Source organism: Ostrea edulis, chromosome 3 (genome assembly GCF_947568905.1).
Source record: "Ostrea edulis chromosome 3, xbOstEdul1.1, whole genome shotgun sequence".
Lineage (NCBI taxonomy): Eukaryota > Metazoa > Mollusca > Bivalvia > Ostreida > Ostreidae > Ostrea > Ostrea edulis.
The window spans coordinates 88636246-88658912 of NC_079166.1; the positions used below are offsets into that span (position 1 = coordinate 88636246).

At 36.4% G+C, this 22667-nt stretch overlaps 1 protein-coding gene and 1 long non-coding RNA gene across 2 annotated transcripts; one reads left to right on the forward strand and one right to left on the reverse strand.

Moving 5' to 3' along the window:
- Window positions 1–12869: 12869 nt before the first annotated feature.
- Window positions 12870–16555, reverse strand: LOC130052976 (uncharacterized). The gene is made up of 2 exons (XR_008801396.1): window positions 16417–16555; window positions 12870–12952 (listed from the first exon to the last, which is right to left on the reverse strand). It is a non-coding gene; the product is annotated as an uncharacterized LOC130052976 (long non-coding RNA).
- On the forward strand, window positions 14954–17964 carry LOC125673686 (E3 ubiquitin-protein ligase TRIM71-like). Its single transcript, XM_056159337.1, has 2 exons — window positions 14954–15035; window positions 15260–17964. Exon 2 carries the CDS (start codon window positions 15290–15292, stop codon window positions 16943–16945), a length of 1656 nt encoding a protein of 551 aa, XP_056015312.1. The 5' UTR covers window positions 14954–15035; window positions 15260–15289; the 3' UTR covers window positions 16946–17964.
- Window positions 17965–22667: the final 4703 nt, after the last annotated feature.

Below are 22667 nucleotides of genomic sequence, written 5' to 3' on the forward strand. Positions count from 1 at the left end.
TCTGACTGACTAGGGACCTGTTTCCCATTCTCTGACTGACTAGGGACCTGTTTCCCATTCTGACGGATTAGGGACCTGTTTCCCATTCTATGACTGACTAGGGACCTGTTTCCCATTCTATGGCTAACTAGGGGCCTGTTTCCCATTCTGATTGTATAGGGACCTGTTTCCCATTCTGATTGACTAGGGACCTGTTTCCCATTCTGACGGATTAGGGACCTGTTTCCCATTCTATGACTGACTAGGGACTTGTTTCCCATTCTGACTGACTAGGGACCTGTTTCCCATTCTATGGCTGACTAGGGACCTGTTTCCCATTCTATGACTGACTAAATATATTTATCTTCTACCTAGCCTAGGGATGGTGGGTTTGGACCTCACCCCCATTGTATGCGTGTCTGACATAGCCTCTACAGATGGAATGAAAATATATCAAAGAATTAAACATTAAATGTACCGAAAATTGCAAAATAAAGTAAAAAAAATCATGAGAAATCTCGTTTTGATTAATAGCAAGATGGAAGAAGTGCAAACGATAGTATTGTTTCACCGCCCACCTTCTGATCAATTAGTAAATCTTTAAATGTTTTATTTACGTCAATATTATAGACATTTATATATTTACGTCAATATTATAGACATTTATATATATACGTCAATATTATAGACATTTATATATTTACATCAATATTATAGACATTTATATGAATTTTCATAAAGTTTATTTATTTGACAAAACAAAGAGTAATAACTATAATTTGGGCTTAAATTCCGTATTTCAATATGGGAATCAATGGAAAACAAAATATTTATAACCCCCCCCCCCCCCCCGGTGAAACACAAATTACTTTTTGCAGGTATAATAAAGTGTCATTTAGCAAATTTATACTAAATCTTTTGTTCTTTCATGTGGGGAAACATGTTTACAGACCAAATCACAGCGAAAATGTCTCACTCTGTGATCAATTGCAAATGAAGTTAACGCGTGAGAAATGAAGATTAACCATTTTTACTCAATAATACAAAATAATTAAATGTTATCTATGATATCAATAAGCTATATGACGTTTTAAAGCCCGGTTTCAGGGAACATATTTTTGTATCCCTAATCAAAAGGAGTTGAAATTAGGAGCAATTAATTAATTAACACTGGTAATAATCAATTACTAATGGATGTATTAAAAGACTATCATTGACAAAATAGCAAAATTTTACTTTTTAAAATATACGAGTTGAAAATTTAGGCGGGAATCCAGAGTTAGCGTGCATAGTTCTTTGTCTTATAGTTCCCATGTTGCAAACACGTAGTTTAATCTAAACCAAAAATTAGATAACTAAGTAGCGAAATTTCGTAATATTCTGTTTCAATTAAAAACTAAATACGTTGTTTGGTTTTTTTTTGGGGGGGGGGGGGTGTGAAAAGGTTTACCTATTAAAGAAAGGGTGTACATACATAATTTCATATAGAATAAATATTTGTGAAAATATAGGCGTTTGTGTTAAATAACACGACAACAAAACAGTAATGAAAGGTGAAGATAACGAGCAGTGATCAATCTCATAACTTTTACAACCAATACAAAATAGATAGCTGGGCAAACACGGACCCCTGGACACACCAGAGGTGGGATCAGGTGTCTAGGAGGAGTAAACATCCCCTGTCGACCGGTCACACCCGCCGTGAGCCCTAATTGATCAGGTAATGAAATAAGTTATTAGGTCACACTAATTTGTAAAATAGTTCTTCGGAGTTTCAAACAAAACAAGTGAGGTGAGAGGGCGAAATTATTTTACAAATATTTTTTAATTTGGAGATAAAAATTATGAGGCGAGGGAATACAAGAATTAGGAATAATTTTACTTGAATTATTAATATTTATATTTATTATTTGGCATTTTGATGAAAGAAAACACTGTTGGTGCAGTCTGTACCAAAAACACTGTGTCCATTCAGTCTTGCAAACTAAAGGACTTTGGCGTGACACACCCTCGCACTTTGGCGCATTAACTAAACCATCCCACTTTGGCATGTCACACCACCGGGGTTTTTTTTTTTGGGGGGGGGGGGAGGTTGGCGCAGACCATCGCACTTTGGAGTGCTACATATATACTATGGGAATTTAATTGTCATTTCTAGAGGACTTTGAAGTGTATTTAAAACAGAGAACAAATTATCAACTAGTCTTCTCAAAAAGGTATGTTATTATAGGCACCAGTCAGAAAAACCAAGGGTATACAAACTATTCTCATCCTTTGGTAAAAGTATCATATCTATACACCAAGGCGTACAGAGAGAAATTTGTGTGTGCGTTTTGCAAAATCATTTTTAAAGTTCATCTATGAAACACAAAAATTTATTTCTTATAAAAATGGTGATACTGAAAACTTTGATGCCCTTTGTAACAGATTGGGCCAGTGGTTTTTTCATAGCTCCTCCCCTCTCTCTCTCTCTCTCTCTCTCTCTCTGAAATAAATAAACACATCTGTAATCCTATATCAGTACATGTCATCGTTTAAATTACACCCCATGCAAATACGGGTGTTGCTTAAACGCGGAACGGAAGACGGAACGGAACGGAAAATATTTTATGCAATAATGTTATGAGGTCCGCATTTTGTAAAATCGAAATGATTATTATGAACAAGGGAAGCAGAAATTGCAGAGAGAACAGGACGTCATCCTTAGAATCCACCATTTCATATCAATACCCCATACTAATGCATTATTATGTATTTTAAAACGATAGATTTTGTGGATGAATGTACCAACAAGCGCTTGCTTAATATTTTGCATAGTAAGTTTTAATAAAAATATTATGCAAGCGCCTGTTGGTACCATCTATTTTTCTGCAATTGAACCCCTTTCAAATTATATTGCTTTTTCTGGCTTCTACCTTATAAGAAAATATTTTTATGAGCCTATCCAATGAATTAAAGATAACTCCCTACCTGAAAACAACATTGTAAAAGATAAAATAATTTTTTTTTAACAATTTCCCCCCAACATAGCCTTTTTAAATTGAACGTGTTATTAATCGAACTAGATATTTTCAAAATAACTGAATTTGAATTTAGTTCTACGCCTGGCACAATATAGATTAATGTATCACATCAAATTTCAAAGCAAACGAGTCCGGTGTGGAAAAAGTGTTTGCCTCATTTGGGATGAATTTATGTGAAAGTTCGTACATTTACCGATATCCTGCGGATTAGTGTTGAAACTGAAGAGATATAGCGAGAAAGAACGATTTAAACAGAACCAATGTAAACCAGGGTGAAGTTTACGACCCATAGTAAGAGGAATTAACAGATTTATTTCATAGTACATGTATACGAAAAAGCTAAAAGGCTAACACAGAATTTATGCTTGAATAGAATTAAAAGTCATCTCATTATCAATCTAAATGTTAGGCTATACGAGTATTTAGTTTAGAAATGAACTGCCAGAAATCCTCCCTCTTTAGGATTGGAGTTATGCGGTCATTAATTCTCTCGTAGTAAAATAAATAATAAATCAAACACAAGGTGTTCAAATTGTTGACTTAAGAACATCAGAACAGGGGCAGATCCAGAAATTGCGGTTACGGGGGGGGGGGGGGGCACTTTATGAGGCTGGGGGCGCCTTGAGGCCCCCAGTGGGTCCAGGGTGAAGTCCTGGTGGAGGCCCAGGAAGCTCCTGGATTTCACAAATTTTATAGGGCTTGAAATATGTCTCCTTTTCAGTCATTTGTACTATTTTCTATCATTTTTATAAGGTGAAATTAATAAAATGACGCAAATTTTAAGGGTTTTTGGAAAAAAAATTAACTTTTCCCAATTAAGTAATTCAAGAAATCAATAGGTTTTGTCATTTGTTTCTCCAAAAGTGGAAGAAATTATTGCTTCTTTTATCGTTTAGTACATTTTTGTAAAGAAGATACCACGATTTACCTTAAATTTGAAAATTTTAGGGGGACGCGTGCAGGCTGCTCCCCCTCTAAATCCGCCACTGATGAATTATGTCGTTCTTTTATACATATCACATTCCATGTACAGACACATGCACGGTATTATGTGTAGATACATGCACATGTGCGGTAATGACGTTTTGCCACGGGGGGGGGGGGGGGGTATAAAAACCACGTTCTTTTCATTTTCTACCTATAGGTGTCATTGCTCGCTAACACCTCTGTCGGTGCCGAAATTTCAAAATTCTTGTAAAACACTATGTAAATTCTTATACAAACGTTTTTAAAACTTAATTCGCTTAATCAATTCATGATGCAAAATTTAGTTCTTTTACCTAGAATACAATATCTAAATTGTTGATTTTAATCAAATCGAATCATTTCCCACCCCACCCCCCTTTTTTTTTTTTTGGTTTTTTTTGTTTTGTTTTTGTTTTTGTTTTGGTGTTATCTTATCTCAATTAATCGTTTTAATTTTTAAATTCCGTTCCGTCTTCCATTCCGTGTTTTAGCAACACCCTATCAATACCAAACTCCGTACAGTGTCAAATTCTCCGGGACTACTTTCCCCTACGAATAATGATATTGGAGTTGTGGCGTAACGGAATATACTGAGCTGACCGGAGCTTGTATCAATACAAGGGAGGAAAGTCGCCATCTTGGGAAAAATACCCCACCCCCCCACCCCCCACCTCACGAGTTCAACACCCGTTTCTGTACTCTAAACTAAAAAAAATATATCAAAATATCGTGGCAAAATTCGCTGCAGCGAGGATTTTCCTCAAATGACGATGTACCTGTCGCCGGTTGACACGTGTTCCATCAAAGAAAAACGCACACGATTTCAACTATTTTATTGATACGATACTAGTCTACTTGCAGGGAGTTAATTCAAACGATGTATCGATTGTCGAAACGTATCGGCATCTTTATCAGAACGACTTAAAAGAAGTTTTTCAAGAGGATTCATATTTTTATCCCCCCCCCCCACACACACACACAATCCGGAAGAGAAGCTCCTGCGGCACAAACGCATGGTCTTTAAAACATTCTTATCATTTAACCAACCGGGTATCTGTAAAATGCCAGACGAAATCGAAACGAAATCTGCCGAAAAGAAACCCACCGAAACGAAACAGATTGTATAACCGAACAGTGTTATCATGGTAATGAAAACTGGTATCTCAGTTACCACATATCAATGAAATTCGCTCCCCTGTTGATGTGCTCTTTCGGGTTGGCTTGTTTTTAAGCGGTCCATCGGTTAGCATCAAACATTGTTTGAAGAAGCTGGTGTCTGAGAAAGTTGAAAGCAGGAAGACGTTTAACCTCTTATTTTATCTCTAACTGTTGCGGTGCGAGTACTTTCAAAAATGTAAAAATTATATAATAGTATCATATCGTACGAATAAAATTCGGTAAGGTACAGTACACGACACGAGTTTTATGCGTGTTCCACGCAACGCGGTGGAACAAATTTGCCCCAAACACGGTGGACCTTTAAAATTGTCGGCACCTTTGAAGTCCTATTTTTCCGCGCGAGCTAGGCATTGAAGTCCACGGAGGATCTTCGTGGATTCCACCGCGCATCTCCCTGCATGTCACCTGTACCTCCGCCGATGCCACCGTGTACCTCCGTGTGATAAAACAAAGAAATAATTTCCGAAATATTCACCCAAAAAACCTTTTCGCTTGGCCAGCATGCATGCCCCCACCCCATTAATTATTTAGAAATTAGCTATCAATCATTCAATTCTTGTAATTGTTGTTCAATGATACGTTGGTGTTTTCGGTACATATCCCTATGTAGACTTCCCTGCAGACGTTCACATGTACATGTATATAGCTGACCTTAATCACATATTCCTAATTACAATGAAAACTTTATGTAAAAATAAACCATTGCTTATGGTACACATTTCTTTGAACTGTTATTTATCAAATTGAAATTACTGGCATGTGATTGTCGTTGTTCATGACCCTTCTTTTATTTGGCGAAATTGTGCTGCACGTGCCGTGAAACAAGGTACCGACGAGTGGTAGGAATAACACATGTTTACATTGGATATGGATTTCATTATGTACTCAACTGTGAAGCAATGTGAGCAAAGAATCAAATTTTTATCACCTAAACAAATAAATATTAAAAATATCTTTACTTTTAAACAAACCTTTAGAAAACTTCGTACTTTCATTAAGAAAATAAGAAAATAAAATGTGCTCCCCTACCTATAATACCCATACATGTATTATTTATTAAATGTATATATAAAAGCCTTTTGTCTTTATATTTTTGTATACCATTGCATAATGATGATGAAATCCAATAAATTGAATTAAGTACATGTAGTCTTGAAATATCACAAAGTATACAGTTGACAACGATTGAAATAAAAATGCAGACGTTTTCTCGTTTATTCAGTAACTCAATAACGAATTGCGCGTCTTCTGAATGAAAGTTGTAAAACAAACGTACTAGGTTTTGGTCAGTTATAACATAATACAGGGGTAAAATTCATCTAATCTCCGCTAGCAGTGGGTTTTGAGTCAACTGTACCTTCGTGGACGAATAATCTCGGCTAGCGAAGATGGAAAAAAAAACCTAAATAGTCCGCTTGCATTAACATGTATTATGAAGGTGAAATCGAAGAATTATCCAGTAAATCCAATGGTGTTGTAGTATGTATAGCATGTATTTATTTTATTTTTGACTGAGAGGGAGATAGATAGCTAAGCACGTAACATCGTTCTAGAAGAAAGGGGGGGGGGGGGGGAGCTCATTCATTAGTCCTAACCCGGACTAGCCGAAAAATTTAACATGTAAAGAAAACAAAATGGGAAATTAAAAAAATATATCAGAATGAAAGGGGATGAATAATTAATCAGAAAGAAATTATACTTTCAAGATTTATACTGAACGTATTAAACTTCCCGTATCTGCATACATTCATGAATATTATAATCAATGATTACCACTTGAATTCTCTCTCTCTCTCCTCTCTCTCTTGCTTTCATTATCTTATGCATCTAAAGATTAAATTAAAGATTTTAATAATCGATAGCGTATATGAATAAAAGCAAATAATCGTTAAGTCATTTCTGCTCATATTGATATTAGTTTTTTTCCCCCATGAACTAGTTGCATTGACACCGAGGATTTACATCCTTAAATATTGATTACAAGCACATAGAATCGGAGAGAGTGTACTTTGAAAACTTGAAAGTTAAGGATTTAGCCGTGTAGCTTATAGCGACCTACCCACTGCACGATTTAAAAAATTGAAGTCGGAAGGGGAAATTGAGACATTTTCAGACTACTACCCCCCCCCCCCCCCCACCACCACACACACACATGGTCCCAATTTAAGGTTTTCGTAATCGGACAATTTAAGCACCATTTTTGTTGTTATTTTATTGCTTGTCAAGAAATTTACACAACTTAACCGACAACATTCTCCTTCTGATACATTGAAAAATATAAGTAATGTTAGCACGGGGCTCCATAAAATTCAATCTGCAGTTTGGTCATACTTCGTCATTCAATAACTTATTCAAAATAAAAAAAAATGTTTGTCGGGTTAGCGGTACTATGATGTATGACTATAACAATGACCTGTGTATAACTTGTACATTCCATGCAAATTCGAAGGGGTTTTCGCCTCAGTAGAACAATGGGGGTCAGCTAATCCGTGTATTTGAAATCAACAGAAGTGCTTAGCTTCTTGCGGAAAGTGTGAAATATATTGGGTCGGCGCAAGATACCCGTGATCTTAGACTAGCTCTGATATCACGCAGACCCAATACATTTCACACTTTTCATGAAAAGTCAAAACCCAGACTAGCTAACCGTAATTTAGTTATACTGTGACAAAGACCATAGGAATTTGCATGGTATATACTTATCATACAAAAATCATTGCATTATCCAGACACTCCCGATGAACATTTTTTTTTATGAAAACTTCTATCAAAGTACATCGAACATAAGTCTCGGTCAAATGTAATTAACTCGGGATTTTAAAAACGAATCATTCGATGGTTTGTATTTTTGCTTCTATTAATTACGTAATAAATTAATTCCAATTTGTTAATCATCGACAATGCTATAATTTCTATATTGGATCAAGTTATATTTGTCAAGATGCATATCGACACAATATGATGGAAGTAATTATGTTAAACAGCGCATTTGTCAGAGAGAGAGAGAGAGAGAGAGAGAGTACATGTATGTTTTTCATTTACTGAATATACTAATTCGCATTCAAAACAGGAATTGCCTGCAAGTATACATTATTTAAACATAGAATTTAAGAATATTTTAATGAAGAAAGAAGACTAAAAGAAAAAAATTCAAAACCAGGTTTTCTTAAAAACATAATATATAGTGTTTGGTATCGTTGGAATTGGCTCAAAATGCTGAAAAACAATATAAGTATCATGGGGGGAAATATTGACATTTTTTTCTTTTCTTAAAATTCCACCCTTATCTTGATTATTTGGCCTGCGGCACATTTTCCCATCTCCCGCAAGGCGCCCGTGGCTGTGTGTATTCGCAAATAACATACACCGTGGAACACAGAAGACACGGTGTATCTCCGTGGATTTTCCACCGTGGTCTTTCCACGGTGGGGTGTATAAAACTCGTGTCGTGTACTGTATATAACAAGAGGCCCACGGGCCACATCGCTCACCTTGGCCCATATCTGAAGACTTTCAATATATATGCGCATGTAAAACCTTAGTCCCTACTGTGGCCCCAACCTACCCCTGGATGCCATGATTTTTACAAACTTGAATCTGCACTATGTCAGAAAGCTTCCATGTAAATATCAACTTCTTTAGTCCAATGGTTCTTGAGAGGTAGATTTTTCCTATATATTTCTATGTAAAACTTTCATTCCCTATTGTGGCCCCATCCTATCCCCGGGGGCCACGATGTGAACAAACTTGAATCTGCACTATGTCAAGAAGCTTTCATGTAAATGCCAGTCCCTCTGGCCCCGTCGTTCTTAAGATTTTTAAATGACTCTACCCTAATTTTTCATTTTTGTGATTATCTCCCCTTTGAAAGAGGCATGGCCCTTCATTTGAACAAACTTGAAAGCCCTTCACACAAGGATGCTTTGTGTCAAGTTTGGTTGGAATTGGCCCAGTGGTTCTTGAGAAGATAAAAATGGGAAAAGTTTACAACGACGACGACAGACAACGGAAAAATCTTGATGTGAAAACCTTCAGCTCAGGTGAGCTAAAATTTATCATTGATATGTAGTAAGTCAAAAGATAATAATATATTTTACGGTACCTGTAAAATACGAAACGAAACAGATTGCAGAACCAAACTATGTAATCATGATAATTTAAAGTGGTATTTCAGGTCCCTGTGAAAGTTACCACATATAAATCAGATTCTCTTCCCTGTTGATGAGGGTCTCCGTGGCCGAGTGGTTAGAGCATCGCGCTCAATATCGCACAGCCTCTCACCTCTGATCGGTGCGGGTTCAAATCCCGCAGGTACCGGTAAGTGAAAAAGTTTCCCAGTTTACTTTCGGAAGGTCGGTGGTCTCTTTGTATCTCTGCGCCACCAGATAACTGAAAAATTGTTAAGTGTGGCGGAAAACATATATCATCAGTCAACATCTGTTGACTAATGCATTTTAAGCGATCCATCGGTTAGTATTGTTTAAAGAAGCTGGTGTCTGAGAAAGTTGACGTTTAGCCTCTTATTAAGGTCTTCCGTAGCAACGGAAGACCTACTTATTGTGCTGGTTAAGATTATTCTTATTATTCTTTCTTTTTTTTTTTTCCTAGACGCTAACTTTAAAGCTTCATATCTCGCTCATTCCTCAACCGATTTTGCTCAAATTTTCAGCTTTAATACATTTTACTAAAGACTTTCAAAATACTTTTAAACATTTTGGATATTCTCTTCCGCTTGCGAGTTATTTCCCTTTTAGTGAAATTTTAGGGGCTTTGGTTTCCAGATAAAGGCTCCGAGACTATAATAATTGGAGCAGAGAAAACACTGAATTGGTAAAGTAGAAGCATTGTAGTTGTGCACATCATATTTTGTTTTTTGATTTCGCCATTTAAAATGGCGATAGAGAGGGGTCAAAAATCAGGACGCCTGAAAGAGCGAAAATTTGCACATAATTTCCTTTATATCTTTTAAACTAAAAATATTTTGTTAAGACATGTAGAATAAAAGTTGTGTAGAATTTCAAGAGCTTTTATTTGACACCAGTAAAAAGGGGCTGGCCCCTTAAATTAGGGATCTACGGCCCCTAAAAGTTTTCGCTTTATAGCTCAAAAACGGCAAAGAATTCGATATGGCTTCCGATGGAAAAGTTGTTCTTTAACATGTTATTTATCTCATGAAATTGTTATTTTGTTCGAATCTTGTGTTATATTAGAGTAAAAAGCTATACCCGTAAACAAGTAGCCATTTTCATTTGGCAAGTGAGCGAGAACTCTTCATGCGTATAACTGAAATAAACTTGCTAAAAATAACATACCTGACTACAATAGATACTAATATTCATTTTAAATAAGGTTTTTAACATGCTCTGTGGTTCAAATACAAATTATTTAATGATACATTTCTCTTTTTCTTTCGTTTTAACATAAACAAACCTTCAACAACAACAAAAGGAGAGAGATAAATTATCTTTTATTTGTTTCATATTAGAATTAAAATAAGTAATATACATAAAAATAAAACGTTCAAACGTAAAATAAATCATGGTCAATAACTGCAAGCTGTTTACATTCTTCACGGTCAGCGTTGTTTATACAGTTATGTAACCCAACTCTCGCCTCGCTCGCAGGTGGCCAGAGTGACAAGCTTGCATAATCAAAACAAAAACATCGAAGCTAACTCGGCTTTCGTCCATCGCATAAATAAACACATCAATTACTGGAAAATTATGTTTGAAATCATTTTGAATCCTTTTACATTATATCATACTTAATTAACAATTATATTATGTTTTATTTCAATTATAAAGTAATTGTAAAGATGCTACCGCAAACATTTCGAGTTAGTGATCAATGGACCTCATAATATTTGTGTCAAGTTATACATACATTTAAAAAAACCTACACAATTTTCCTGATTATTTATCGGGTTGTCATTTTCCTCACAATAAGTTTACGGTAAGGGTATGTGACGTTTCTAATTGTCAGAAAAAATCGTACTAAATAAAATGAAGTAGTTTTAAGTTTTATTAACTTATAATTGTCTGCATACAGAAGGATTTATTTGTCGGTTCATTTCATTTCATCTAAATACAATCATGCGTGCAAGTAGATGCGGTTTTTATAAGTGAAATGAAAAAGGCAAGAGCGCCCCAAATATATATATACATCTCAAGCGTCTTATTGTGTTTAATTTTGGAGATTCATCACATGTGGACAAGCAATCTGTGATTTAACTCTACTTTAGCCAGTTGATACACAAGCTTTCTGCATTCTCTACAAAGTGAAAAAAATGGATCCTTTTTGTAAGCATAACAAATAATTTATAAACTTTATTTTTTAAATCACGGGTTCTTATCATGATTATACCAACTCTAAACATGTATAGAAAATCATCAGAAATCCACATCGAATCAGTCTCATTTCATTCAGTCATTAACTGCAAGCATTTTACATACACACCGGGGTTTGTTCTTGTTTACAATTACGTAACCCATGGCTCGATTGCCCGAGTTCGGAGCCATCGCATGTGTACCAGCGATCAGCGGCAATACATGTACACACAAAAACATTACCGTTTTAATGTAATTTGCAAACACAACGATTTACAGAAAATTATGTTTTTAATAAAATCGGATTTTTCAAATGATTCCCATTAATATCTGACAATCTAACAAAAGAGACTGTCTCTTCGAGCCGGAAGAACAGATAGCAATATTACCGAACACTAATTATAGTTTCAGCAAACAAAGTTTAAGATATCACCAAGTCCGCCTATCTGTGCAAATGTGCCCAGACCGTAACTTTTAAAAATACACCGTAAGCTCAATCTTCACATAAAGATTATTAATGACAATAACATAAATAATCTTGATGTAAGGTCATTTGCACCATTTTTAAAGGTCTAAAAGTTAAAAATTGATTAGAGTCTTAATAGATCTAACTAATGGCAAATTTTAATTAATACTGAAAGAAAAGTTTCCATATGATCAAAGAAAGTGTCCTGGCCTTGACCCATGCTCATATTGTCAAGTTCACTTTTTTGAAAATACAAACCCTGTCCTGACCATATGCTGTAATGAAGAAACATTTAGATTTCATACTTACAACAGATTTTTATGTTAATTGAGGCTGCATTAGGACCTGACCCAAGGACATATGGTCAAGTTCAAGGTTTTTATGTCACACATCTCCGACGGAAGACCTCTCGTTGCTTTGCAACGAGCTTTGCTCTAGTTTTATCTCCAACTGCTGAGGTGTGAGTACTTTCAATAATGGAAAAAGTATATAGTACCATATTATATGAATGAAAGTCGGTAAGATATATAAGATTATTATTGATATGCTGCAAGTCTTAAGACAACTATATATTTGGGGTGTTCCAACACCGGCGACCCCACTCCTCGTTTAGTGTGTTTTCCCCTGACCTCCAACCTGTGAGACTATAACCCTCCTTTCTGGATCCGAAACTAATTGCATATGGTTTTTATAATTTAATAAACTTCGGATGTACTTTGTGCTCGAATTTTTCCCTAGGAATATAGTGATCAAATACAATGTCGTGGTTTCAGAGGATTGTTGGTTTCTCTGATTATATTCAAACCTCCACAATGCAAACAACATTTCCCTCATTAAATTGATCGATTCAAACAAGATTTTCTTGATTTATTTTCCAATTCACTTGTTAAACAAAACCCAAGATATGAAATAAAACTCGAACACGTGATATAGGACAAGTGCAAAAAAAGTTTAATTATACAAGTGTGCATGTACATAGATATCTGGAGGTTCATTATTCCACTCAACTCAACCTACAACAGAAAAAAAGTGAAGTATTACCAAACCACAAATGTGTAACGTATTGCATACAATTCTCTCACCTGGGGGCGCGCAACGCAATCACCTCTAGGACTAACTTCGATTGATGAGCGCAACAATGTGGTGGTATTATTTCTCGCAAAATTTAATATGGAGCTCGGTATAAGTGATTTGGTGATCATTTTAATTCAACTGAAGATGTCCTTAATCATTTACAACAAGTTTGTTTAATGAGTTAATGCATGCATCTATTCTGTTAACGAGAGCAACAACTCGAGTCAAGAGGTCAATAATTCAACTGATATATTAGTTTGTTGCTCTCTCTCTAAACATTTTGCGCGTATCATTGATTTAATAATGATATCATTAATTCAATTGAACAGAGGAATAATGCAATCAATGATGCACGCAATAGTGGACTTCTCATTCTCTTTAAGTGAATCCTTGTGCGCATCAATTCAATTGTTGATATCATCAATGCCCGCAATAATTATGAATTGAAGATGTTAATTATCTGAAGGGATTTTACAGTCCTTTATTTCGTTTGTATGGAATTTATTGTACTAAGGGGCGTGGCAGTCGAGTCGCGCAAATGTCTTTGTGTAATGAATTTTTTTCTGGGAAGTCCATAAAAAAGGTACTCAACCAGAGTTTTCAGATACTAAAAAGCGGTAAATCTAGTACTTTTATAAATGCCGAAACCTGAACACGGTCACTGATCATGCGATCTAGTGAACGTCCGCGTTTTAGCATCAAACATAGACAATATTGAATCAGACTGAGTTCTAGATCTCTAAGATAACTTAAATAAATCCCACTTGCATATATGGTGCATTTATATGCGCGTTTTATTGTGTCACCCTACATATTATTTGTAATCATACATGTGTAGTACACGCACTCTTTTGAAATATTTCAATCTCGTGGGGACCCGGGTTGGAATAGGTCCTCAGTACCCCTTGTTGTCGTAGAAGGCGACTAAATGGGGCGGTCCTTCGGATGAGACCGCAAAAAACCGAGGTCCCGTGTCACAGCAGGTGTGGCACGATAAAGATCCCTCCCAGCTCAAAGGCCATAAACGCGGAGTATAGGCCTAAATTTTGCAGCCCTTCACCAGTAGTGGTGACGTCTCCATATGAGTGAAATATTCTCGAGAGAGACATTGAACAATATTCAATATATTATTCTACACTGAATAGTGTTCTTCTTTTTAAACTATGAGGGAAGATCAACCTGCCATCTGCCCCCCCCCCCCACCCCCCACCCACTTAGAATATCGATGTTAACGTCCCTAGGAGGCCCATGTAACCCATGTTTGTTGCAATACATTACATCCGTCAGATAAAATGTTTGAACCTTGTCACTGAATATCGAGAAGAAATTTACAATATCGCACCTGCACACCACTATGGGCGTCAGGATGATGTTAGTTTGATATTCGTAGAATTGGTTAACTATATATGGTTAACCGATTGGTGACTGTATTATCTGCCATAATACTATCCATCTCATTGCGATCCAGCCCTGTGTGTGTGGATGGATAAAATTTAAGGCAGTTCTGCATATCTTGCCCCCCCCCCCCCCCCCCCCCCCCCAATGTTTACAAGTATATTCAGATTTCACTTATAATGCTTTGAAGTGAAAGTCGTGTAAAATGTTTAGAACACACATGCATGTATATATTAAGTGTGAAGTGAAAGTCACGAGTTTTTAGAAGTCCGTATTACCATAAGCGCTGACACGATAAAGAATCCTCAAGGTGCGTTTGTGTCGCTACACCAGACCACCCCTCCCCCCTTTCCAATTGATGTTGCCGTATTTGTACACGGAATAGAATTTCAGTATGCACGGGGTGTAATCAAGGAAGTTATATATACATTGTTATCAGATATGTACCTGTGTGTGTGTGTATGAAACAAAATATCATGCTGATCATCTGACGTCAAATGTTGACATAGCTACCCACATGAACTAGGTCAAAACAAACTTTAAACTATTTAAAGACACCGCACAGGTATTTAATCACAGGACTAGACCGAAGGTCGAAAGAACGGGGAGGCCATGTTGGATTTACAGGTGAGGCAAATAATATATATACAAATTTTGCTAAAAATCATAGGTATTTAGAGTTTCGGTCGGAACACTAGTACTAAATTACCCGGTACGTAAATTATGCGACACCCGATACATAGCATTCTATTTGAAATATCTAAAATTAATGTCCGTAGTTTTTATACCTAGCTTTTCAATTGTTTTGACCTGACAAAATCTTTGATCAAGATTCATCTTTTTATTGACAGTAAACGGCTTGTGTAATCCCGACATCAGAAATGCATCCCCGGCGCAGTGCCCAGGACATCCTACTGTGTGACCTCTGTAAAACTGCCCCCCTACAGAGTCACTGTAAACTTTGTCATATAAATCTCTGTGTTATCTGTGTCGGTAAACATCTCTCCGATTCCTCTAAAGATCACAATGTCGTGCCCTTTATAAAACACATCAAGTCTACCCCTAACTACCCAAAATGCCAGAAACACGCCGAAAAACATTGTGAAATGTTCTGTGAGAAATGTGACATTCCTGTCTGTTCTACCTGCATCTCCTCAGATAAACACAGAGGCCACAAAATATCAGATGTTCTGGAAAAACTCGGATCTAAAACAGAAAGTTTACAAAAAGATTTAGAGGAACTCGAGTCCAGAATTTATCCCCGATATGAAGAAATGGCGTCCGATGTCCAAACTGAGAAAGCCGAGTTAGAAACTAAATACGGGAAAATGACAACAGCCGCCGATCAACAAGGAGAAATCTTACACCGGGAGATTACCGCCATTGTCAACAAGAGGAAATCCGACATTGCGGAGATGAAAAACAAACACCTGGCCGCTCTCAATAAAAATACAGATGAAATTACAAACCGAATTACAGAACTCAGACAGATCATTCAGGACCTGAAGAAAATACTGGACTCCAATGACGTCTCCTTAACCTCATCTTACAAATCTAGGAATTCCGAATTTAGAACATTACCGCCTAAAGTCCGAGTCACATTACCGAGTTTCTCTGCTCAGAAAATAAACAAAGATCAGCTCAATGAAATGTTCGGTTCTCTGTCGCCATTATCCATTAACACAGAACATGGCGACACAATGAAGTCAGCAGAAGCTGTATCGTCTCCTCCAGTCAAACCATTACTTGATGAGCCGCGCCTCACCGCCACCATAGACACTGGGTATAGACCATACAGTGTTAGCTGTCTGAGTGAAGATCAAGTCTGGACATGCTGGGATAGCAAAACCATGAAGCTCCTCAACCTCCGGGGTAAACTACTGACATCAATAAAAACCAAGTCAGGGAAGTGGCCACAGGACATAGCAGTGACACGGGACGGAGATCTTGTTTATACTGACACTAATAATAACACCGTGAACTTAATTAAGAATAAACAGATACAGACCGTGATCACACTACAGGGGTGGGTACCTCTCAATGTCTGCTGTACCGCCTCTAACCATCTCCTGGTTACCATGATCAGTGATGATGGAAAACAATCCAAAGTCGTGCGTTACTCCGGCTCCACAGAGAAACAAAGCATTCAGTTTGATGATCAGGGTCGTCCTCTCTACTCATCTGGTGGTAATAAATACCTCAGTGAGAACAAGAACCTGGATATCTGTGTGGCTGACAATAAAGCTAGAGCAGTAGTGGTGGTCAATCAGTCAGGAAAACTCCGATTTAGATACACTGGTCATCCCTCTAATACCAAGCAATCATTTTATCCATTCGGCATCACTACAGACAGCCAGAGTCACATCCTGACAGCAGACTATGACAATAACCGTATCCACATCCTAGATCAGGACGGACAGTTCCTCCGCTACATTCACTGTGATTTACTCTGGCCATGGGGTTTATGTGTGGACATCAGAGACAACCTCTTTGTGGCTAATGGAGATAATAAAGTGAAGAAAATTCAATATCTATAAACACAGTGTTAATTACAGATCTCAGCACGGTGTTAATTACAGCTCTACACAGTGTTAATTACATTTCTAAACACAGTGTAATTTACAGCCTTGTGTTAATTACAGTGCCATGTTAATTACAGTTCTGTGTTAATTACAGTTCCTTGTTAATTACAGCCCTGAGTTTGTGATGTGTAATTAACATGTTCTTGTGTTTGTGTGTGTAAGGATAGAACACTAGTCTCTCACTGCTGTTTAGTAATTCTACCTTACAATATCTGTATTATAATTAATGAGACACTGTTAATCTTAGTATACTAATTACATGTACTTATCTATTGACACAGTAGTTGTGTTCTTGTGTTGGTGTGTGTAAGGATAGAACACTAGTCTCTCACTGCTGTTTAGTAATTATACCTTACAATATCTGTATTATAATTAATGAGACACTGTTAATCTTAGTATACTAATTACATGTACTTATCTATTGACACAGTAGTTGTGTTCTTGTGTTTGTGTGTGTAAGGATAGAACATTAGTCTCTCACTGCTGTTTAGTAATTATATCTTACAATATCTGTATTATAATTAATGAGACACTGTTAATCTTAGTATACTAATTACATGTACTTATCTATCGACACAGTAGCTGTGTACTTGTGTTTGTGTGTGTAAGGATAGAACACTAGTCTCTCACTGCTGTTTAGTAATTATACCTTACAATATCTGTATTATAATCAATGAAACCTGATTAAAGTTAGCATACTAATTACTAATTTAAAGGTGTTACGAGTTATATATCCATATACAATCTTTTGAACACAACACTTTATACAATTTAATAAAAGAAAATCAATTATTGTGATGTACTAAGAAATTCTATTTAGTGTGTAGCCTTGAATTATAGTACATCCACTAGTGAGTACTTACATGTACCATTACTTGTTTTTGTGTGATGAACAGCTAACAGAACATTATTTTGGGAATTATTGTATTCATTATCTGTATTATATAACTGTGTATATATAAACATTATTTAGAGTACAATCTTACATTATTACTGAGTACTTACTTAGATTTATAGTACTGTAACAGAGTAACAGAGAGTGACCCCAAACATCCTTCATCACAGATCTTCAGATTCAAGGTCACAGTCTTCTGTTTACCATCAGCAAGGTCACAACACTCCACAGTCCTACAAAATCAACACAGACAAAGTGTATTCATATCAAACTCAGTTGTGTGTATTTCAGAACCTAATTATCTTAAAAACATCCATTTATAGCTTAGCATATTTACATATACAGTTGTGTGTACTTCAGAACCTTATTATCTTAAAAACATCCATTTATAGCTTAACATATTTACATATACAGTTGTGTGTATTTCAGAACCTAATTATCTTAAAAACATCCATTTATAGCTTAGCATATTTACATATACAGTTGTGTGTATTTCAGAACCTTATTATCTTAAAAACATCCATTTATAGCTTAGCATATTTACATATACAGTTGTGTGTACTTCAGAACCTAATTATCTTAAAAACATCCATTTATAGCTTAGCATATTTACATATACAGTTGTGTGTATTTCAGAACCTTATTATCTTAAAAACATCCATTTATAGCTTAGCATATTTACATATACAGTTGTGTGTACTTCAGAACCTAATTATCTCAAAAACATCCATTTATAGCTTAGCATATTTACATATACAGTTGTGTGTATTTCAGAACCTAATTATCTTAAAAACATCCATTTATAGCTTAGCATATTTACATATACAGTTGTGTGTACTTCAGAACCTAATTATCTCAAAAACATCCATTTATAGCTTAGCATATTTACATATACAGTTGTGTGTACTTCAGAACCTAATTATCTCAAAAACATCCATTTATAGCTTAGCATATTTACATATACAGTTGTGTGTACTTCAGAACCTAATTATCTCAAAAACATCCATTTATAGCTTAGCATATTTACATATACAGTTGTGTGTACTTCAGAACCTAATTATCTCAAAAACATCCATTTATAGCTTAGCATATTTACATATACAGTTGTGTGTATTTCAGAACCTAATTATCTTAAAAACATCCATTTATAGCTTAGCATATTTACATATACAGTTGTGTGTACTTCAGAACCTTATTATCTCAAAAACATCCATTTATAGCTTAACATATTTACATATACAGTTGTGTGTATTTCAGAACCTAATTATCTTAAAAACATCCATTTATAGCTTAGCATATTTACATATACAGTTGTGTGTACTTCAGAACCTAATTATCTTAAAAACATCCATTTATAGCTTAACATATTTACATATACAGTTGAACTTTGGTATCTCGAACACCGATATAAGGAGTGCTTGGAAATGTTGGAATTGTTATGCCCCCCCCCCCCCCCCCCCTCTAAAGTAGACCACAAGTTGTCCGCTCAATATCTTGAGAACCATTCACTTGATCGTAATATTTCATATGTGGGTTGGTTATGAGTAGAAATGGACCTCTATTGTTTTTCAGGTCAAAAGTCAAGGGTCAACTCACTCTGGACATAAGAAGATATTGTCTGTTCAATATCTTGAGAAACTTTTCCTTGATGGACATTAAACTTGGTACACTGATACATTCTGAGGAGTAGATGACCCCTCTAAATTTTGAAGTCACATGGTAAAAAGTCAAACTGGACGTAGGAATATACTGACCGCTCAATGTCTAGAAAACCCTTTGCTTTACAGACATCAAACTTGGCACACTGCTACATCTCTAAGAGAAGATGACCCTTATTGATTTTGAGGTCACATGGTCAAAGGTGAAGGGCAAAACTGGACATAGGAATATACTGTCCACTTGATATTTATAAAACCCTTTGCTTGACAGACATCAAACTCGGTAACTTGTACATCTTCAGAAGATGACCCCTATTGATTTTGAAGTCACATGGTCACAGGTCAAGGGTCAAATTGGATATAAGACTGTACGGTCCGCTCAATATCTTGAGAACCCTTTACTTGACAGACATAAAACTTGGTACACTGGTACATCTTCAGGAGAAGATGACCCCTATTGATTTTGAAGTCACATAGTCAAAAGTCAAGGGTCAAACTGGACATAGGAGTGTACTGTCCACTCAATATCTTGAGAACCCTTTGCTTGACAAACATCAAACTTGGTACACTAGTACAATTTCAGGAGAAGATGACCCCTATTGATTTGGAGTCACATGGTCAAAGGTCAGGATCAAATTGGACATAGGAATGTACTGTCCGTTTAATATCTTGAGAACCCTTTGCTTGACAGACATGTAACTTGGTACACTGGTACATCTTCCGAAGAAAATGACCCCTATTGATTTTGAGGTCACATAGGCAAAGGTCAAGGGTCAAACTGGACATAAGAGTGTACTGTCTGCTCAATATCTTAAGAACCCTTTCTTTGGCATATGTGAAACTTGTTACAATTGGTACAACTTCAGGAGAAGATTGCCCCCTTTTGATTATAAGGTTACATGGTCAAAGGTCAAACTGGATATGGGAAGATACTGTCATCTCAATATCTTTAAAACCCCTTGTTTGACAGACATACTGGTACATCTTAATGAGTATATGACCCTTACCGATTAACAGGTCATCTGATCAAAGGTCAAGGGTTAAATTTGACATAGAAATATATTGTCTCCTACATTTTAAGAATTATTTGCTTAATTGAAACCAAACTTGGTACACTGATACAGCATAAGGAGTAGATGACCCCTATTGATTTTTAGGTCACATGATCAATCCATTCTTGACATAGAAAGATATTGTCTGCTCAATATTTTGAATTGGTGACACTACTATCAATTAAATGATGCATGTATATAACCCTTTTCAATTTTCCACCAAGGGGAGGGGGGGGGGGGGGGGGGCTTATATGTTTTACAAACATCTCTTCTCTTTATGTATTTCAACTTCAATATCTCAAATCTTTGGATATTTAGAAGTTTTTCTCGGTCCCATCAAGTTTAAGACAACCAAGTTTGACTGTATATGTAAATGTAATAGGAAGGAAAACAAGAGGCCCAGGGGCCTTACAGGTCACCTGAGTATCATGTAACAACCTTCCAATGTTTGAATTAGGTTTGTGTTTAAATATAATAATTTTACTTTTGGATGGACGAAACATTGAATAGCTATGTTGTCATGAAGTACATGTGTCATTTTTATGTTCAATCAATAATCCTTTTTAAAAAACCTAGGTCTGAGACATCATAAAGAAAAGGGTTATTTACTCCTTAGATAAAACCAATATAAGAAGATTTTCAAAGAATTTCTACATTTCACTATATGACCAATAGAGCCCCACCCTAACACAAGAACCCCTGCCCCAGGGGCCATGAATTTCACAATTTTGGTAGAGGGCTCAATGCTCATAATAATTATGCCCACAGTTTGGCTTCTTGATGTCCAGGAGTAAGGAAGAAGATTTTTTAAAATTACACTCATTTTGATGGTTTTTGCCCCACCCCTCAGGCCTCAGGGACCACGAATTTCACAATTTTTGTTCCCCTCCACCCACAGATGCTATATGCCAAAATTGGTTGAAATTGGTTCAGGGGTTTCAGAGAAGAAGCTGAAAATGTTCAAATGTTAACGCACGGCGAACGACGACGGACAAAATCAGAAGATTTTCAAAGAAATATTGCATTTTCACTATATAATCAATCAGCCCCGCCTTTGCACCAGAACCCCTGACCCAGGGGCCATAAATTTCAGTTTTGAAAGAAGCATCCTTGATCATCATTATCATACTATTAGTTTGTCTACTTAATACCCAGCAGCAGAGGAGAAGATTTTCAAAGAAATAAAATGCATTTTCACTATATGATCAATAGGGCCCCACCCTAATACCAGAACCCCTGACCCAGGGGCCATGAATTTCACAATTTTGAAAGAGGCATCCTTGCTCATCATAACCATGCTATTGGTTTGTCTACTTAATACCCAAGGACAGAGAAGATTTTCAAAGAAATAATGCATTTTCACTATATGACTTATAGAGCCCCACCCTAGCACCAGAACCCCTGATCCAGGGGCCACGAATTTCACAATTTTTAAAGAGGCATCCTTGCTCATCATTACCATGCTAATAGTTTGTCTACTTAATACCCAGAGACAGAGAAGAAGATTTTCAAAGAATTTCTACATTTTCACTATATGACCAATAGAGCCCCACCCTAACACACCAGAACCCCTGATCCAGGGGCCATGAATTTCACAATTTTTAAAGAGGCATCCTTGCTCATCCTTGCCATGCTATTAGTTTGTCTACTTAATACCCAGAGACAGAGAAGAAGATTTTCAAAGAATTTCTACATTTTCACTATATGACCAATAGAGCCCCACCCTAACACAAGAACCCCTGCCCCAGGGGCCATGAATTTCACAATTTTGGTAGAGGGCTCAACGCTCATAATAATTATGCCCACAGTTTGGCTTCTTGATGTCCAGGAGTAAAGAAGAAGATTTTTTAAAATTACACTCATTTTGATGGTTTTTGCCCCACCCCTCAGGCCCCAGGGGGGCAGGGACAACGAATTTCACAATTTTTGTTCCCCTCCACCCACAGATGCTATATGCCAAAATTGGTTGAAATTGGTTCAGAGGTTTCAGAGAAGAAGCTGAAAATGTTCAAATGTTAACGCACGACGAACGACGTCGGACAAAAACAGATAGCAATAGGTCACCTGAATGA

Bases quoted from the DNA above. Each gene is read 5' to 3' on its own strand.
- LOC125673686 (XM_056159337.1), top strand. From the start codon at position 15,290: ATGCATCCCCGGCGCAGTGCCCAGGACATCCTACTGTGTGACCTCTGT.